The sequence below is a fragment of the Mytilus edulis genome, chromosome 3, assembly GCF_963676685.1.
Source record: "Mytilus edulis chromosome 3, xbMytEdul2.2, whole genome shotgun sequence".
NCBI classification, from domain to species: Eukaryota; Metazoa; Mollusca; class Bivalvia; order Mytilida; family Mytilidae; genus Mytilus; species Mytilus edulis.
Window position 1 is genome coordinate 78,057,354 of NC_092346.1, and position 4,877 is coordinate 78,062,230.

Sequence of the window (4,877 nt, forward strand, 5' to 3'; positions counted from 1 at the left end):
GATCACTTTCTTCATATTTGGTTGGAATTCCAAAAGAATATAATTTGTCCAGGATTTCCCTTTAGTAAGTGTTTTTGGAATATATGGTGGGTTTCATGACACGCAATATTGATTAAACATCAAAATTTCGACTTTCTCCACAAAAGGCAGTTTTTAGTGGTTATACATATTATACATTTAGTTTGGGGGATGGAGTGTTAAAGTAAGTTATACTATATATAATCAATAACAGCCACAAATCAATAATGTCAGTAAACAACTCCATCAAAGACTACTGAACTGCACCCGTCACACCTGGTACCAACTGTTATCTTATTTATCTCACTTCCAACCCCATGTGACACTTAATTATAGGTAACAATACATGTTTGTTGCTTTGATTAACATTCATTAATTATTTATCCAATAGTACTGCATTTTTCATGTGAACTTACAATATACCTGCCAAAGAAACCAATACAACTTGATTTTTTTACTTCGATGCTGATGTGGAATTTTGTATGCGAAAAAGTAGGATAAAGTCAAATACAATGGCACCAACAAATAATTTCCATGCAGGTAAGTTAGAGGCAAGATATATTGAAAACAGTAACAATTATCTTTTGGCATTCTCAAAAAATAATTTGACGCAGGATAAAACTAACGGGAAGTTTTTTCATTAATTATACATGTATGTTTCGTTTAGCTAGGTTTTGAATTGCGTTTATTTATGAAAAGTAAGTACTACGTACGTCTCGTATTTATTTGTTTATTTATTGTGTGTTTGCTAAAAACAAATAATTATCTCGTAATAAATATTATAAATAACTTTCGTTATATGTAAACGTTGGTATAATGCATTTCAATATTAAAATGAATAATACGATTATTGGGGGATTTATCATATTTTTTTTGTCACGATTTATATTTTACTGGGTTTACCAAGTAGGTCTACCCATAGAAGTGTTATTTTATACTTCCATGGTCTACCAGATATTTCGACGTTATTGTCATTTACATATTCGTTTACATCATGGATTTAAGCAGGTCCGTTTGAAGTTGCCTATGCTGATAATTCCAATCGGTTATCTATTTGACATCCATACCTGGTATTTACTTAATTTTTCCAAATAGTTTTCCAAAAACCTTTATTTCACCATGGTTACGTAAATACATTCATAGCAACGAAGATTTCATTATCGATTAAGTCGAATCAAGCATCATTAGCATGTTATAATAACTTGAATACGACCACTGTGAAAGAGTACGTTGTTTGTTAATTTAGTAAGAAATCTATAAAGACTCTTAGATTGTCACGAAAGTTGACAATTCATTACCGGTGTTTTCAATGTAAAAATGAGTGCGTCTAACATTTTTTGTATATTTCTTGATATTTTTGTTTTATGGTTTTATTAATAATTTCATAATATTTGTTTTTGAGGGAGGGCGTGTAAGGGTGTGTTTATTTCAAAGTGCATGTTTGCCGGTTATCTTAATTGATTTCATCTCAAATCTCGCAATTTTCATTTATGTGGGTAACCATTATGGTAAAAACTAAATTATTCAAATGCCCCAAAAAGCGCAACCCAGGGCCGACCGTGCAAGGGCTGTATAGGCTAGCCAGTCAAGGACGTTAACAGGGGAATTAAGTAAACACCCTACATTTTTTTTGGATAATAAGGAAAACATTGTAAAGGGACTAACTTAATTTCCCTCTTTCTCTGTCATGGAAAAGAAACTATAATGAGTAACATGAGACGAGGTCTTGTTTATTGTTATCCGTCTTTTTTACGAATGAATCGGATGTTATTTTTGTGTGGACTACTGTCACAGTATTTTTGGTGATATTCCTGTGATTCTTTCAATATGTATCCATAAACTCCTAGTTTGAAATATTCCATTTTAATTTTAATCGCAAGAGAAGTGACAGTTCATGTACTATTGATCAAGATATACCAGATAACCTGTTGAAATCTGTGATTATACCGTAGCATCATGACGGCTGGTTCGGCGTATGTTTTGTACCATCAAGTCAAAGATCAATAACTTATTTTCAAACCCTTAATATTTGATTATGACTGATGAGCATGAGCAAACAGGTGTGTTTTTTTCCCTCAAACATTTTAACCAAAAAAGCTACAAGAGCATCTGTTACACTGTTATCGGTAGTTTTGTTCGAGTTTGATAAAAATGCCAAATTTTCCCCAAAAAGTTTGAAGAAAACATATTTTTTAATTCTTCGATCAAGCTTATATAAGGTCCTATTTCTATCAGAGAAACATCAGGTTTTTTTTTTAATAAAACGTAGTGATATATACCAGTATCATTTATAACATATTCCAATAAAAAAAAGAACACTGTTACATATATAAGCACGCCTTTTACGAATTTAAGTATGTTAATGCGAAGGTGTGGTTATGTTCCAGACCGTATGCGTACTTTTTCAAAATACTCATACGGTCGGACCGTACCCGTACGGTCTGACTAATATTAAGAAGTTGTCAAAGTTAATTAGATCCATATAACAGATCAATATAACTTAACTCTCAAATAGATACAAAAAAGTAAAAAAAAAAAAAACAACAATATATTTTAATGATTTAAAAAATTCACGCTAATTGAATCTGTTAATCTCTCGTATTTCACATGTCGATCACTCAGTAAAATAATTGAACTATGATCACTAAAATTGAAAATATCGGAAGTAAATATAATGTGGGAGGACAATTGTTTTAGAATATTTAGCAACTTTACCAAAAAATATTTTTGCTAAGGAACATACACGAACTGCAAAAATGTAAATGTAAAAAATATTAGTACGTTACAAGCAAGTGTAACATTGGTTGAGAGTACCAAAATTAGGATCAAGATATACAATTACTGAAACAAATATTTAATTTCAATTGTTCATTTGTTCATTTTATCCGTGTAATTGTAATAATATTAAATTAGTAAATCTGAAAATAAACATTTTAATTAATGTTAATTTTTTAAAATTTAACCAATATGATCTAATAACATGTATGGTCAGCTCGTACTGGACCATACGCGTATACTTATACGGTCCGACCGTACGCGTATGGTCGGACCGTACGAGTATACGTATACGGTCCGGACCGTACGCGTACGGTCCAAATACTCATATGGTCTGGAACAGTTGTATATATGATTTATAGAAATATAAATGGTAGAGGAAACATGTCAAAGGTTAACCAATTGAACCTATTTGTGTTTTTAATTAATTAAATATGTCAATCAAATTGTGACAAGCTTACTATACAAAACGTTTCTTAGTTAAAAAAAAAATTAAACACATGCAAAATTTAATGTTTTCAGTAGATTTGTATTTCAGATATCAAGCAGTTTGGGCGTTTTTCACTGAAGCTCCGTATTTACTCCCTACGCTTTCCGAATTTTCCGGACGTACAATGTAGTATTTAAACATTTCTCTTATGGTTCATGACCCGTACATTTGATTTACAAGGTTTGTGTTTCTCTTTTATAGATGTGTATCAACATTGTGATCTTGGAGCTCATCAAAACTTCGTTGAATCTTCAAAGGCACTTATACAAAACACAAATGCTCGTCTTGATCGATTGAACACAATGTCGAATGACCTTAGAAGACTTGCCAGCCTTATAAAAGACGACCGTGACGAAAACGAGCAATATCAACTGGTTCCCGATATCAAAGCTATCGGCGAGATAGATAAAGACAAACAATCACAACAAACCAAACGTCAAAGTATAAACATTGTTATTCCAATCGACTGTCCGATTTCGGATACCAAAGACAGAACGATCTCAACAGAGAAGACACACAAATTAACAAAGCCGAAAAGTATGCAAAAGAAGAATAAAGAACTTCTAAATAAAAAGAGCAAAGAGGTTACAGCAAAGTCAAATGAACTTTACAATCAAAAGAAAATCGATTTAACTAAGCTTCAAAATTATACAAAAGAAAATAATACTTTTGTTCAAAATATTTTGAACGGAGGACATGGTAGTGAAAATAGTGGAACTTACGGGGATGCACATGATTGTAATACTCGAACAGATAGACAGAAATCTGGAAGTACAAACCCAGACTTCAATGGCAGCTATACTTCTACAGCACATCAACATTGTTGTTTAATTCATAAGATTGAATGCAGTGACGCAAATAATAAAAGAGTACACAATGAAATCAAAGAACCGAAGACAATGACCTCTTCTCCGACTCAGATGAAAGCCAATATTGTTGATCTATCACTTCCTTCTCGATCCAAGTATCTTAATTTTGACAAATATGATGTTAGAAGTAATGACATGAAAAAAGTGGAGTGTTATCCAATGGGATTGTTCCAAACATCCACGTCATCAAAGTTCAAGTATAACAGTAGAGAAGCAAAGAGCGATGTGTTACGACGTCAGGTTTTACTTCCAAAGAGAATAACGCTTCATGCCAACAGTGTCTCAGAAATAATCACTGAAAGATCAGTTTTACCACTAGACAAGTTTTCTGTAGGATTTCGTTTTCGTATTGGACAAAAAACAAATACGAAACACGAAAACAAGTGCAACACAAGACTCCAATACTCTTCTATGGACTATTCTCTCGTTTTAAAATCCTCAGGTTATTAAACTTCTGACACAGTAATCTATACATGTTTTAATTAAGGAGTTAACTGTTACCAGAACTTTGAATGAAAAGACCTCTCGTCGTCCGATTCTATCTCTTCATTCAACAGTACATTTGTACATGTACATATGCCATTAACAAGCATTGTTCCTAGATTTGAATCTTATTTCATATTTTGGCAATACAGTAATTCGTGTACTGATCTTGAGATTACACAGACCCCATATCTTTATCTCAATTGAAATTATGAAGGAAAAACCTTAACTTCATCTCCCTG

At 32.3% G+C, this 4,877-nt stretch overlaps 1 protein-coding gene across 1 annotated transcript; it reads left to right on the forward strand.

Moving 5' to 3' along the window:
* Positions 1-413: 413 nt before the first annotated feature.
* On the forward strand, positions 414-4,614 carry LOC139517510 (uncharacterized). Its single transcript, XM_071308664.1, has 2 exons — positions 414-558; positions 3,485-4,614. The coding sequence occupies exons 1-2, from the start codon at positions 501-503 to the stop codon at positions 4,600-4,602; spliced, it is 1,176 nt and encodes a 391-aa protein (XP_071164765.1). The 5' UTR covers positions 414-500; the 3' UTR covers positions 4,603-4,614.
* The last annotated feature ends 263 nt before the right edge of the window (positions 4,615-4,877 follow it).

Excerpts from the sequence above, each read along its gene's own strand:
- LOC139517510 (XM_071308664.1), top strand. The coding sequence starts at position 501 with ATGCGAAAAAGTAGGATAAAGTCAAATACAATGGCACCAACAAATAAT. Across the intron at positions 559-3,484 it reads AACAAATAATTTCCATGCAG|ATGTGTATCAACATTGTGAT; the intron begins GTAAGTTAGAGG and ends TCTCTTTTATAG.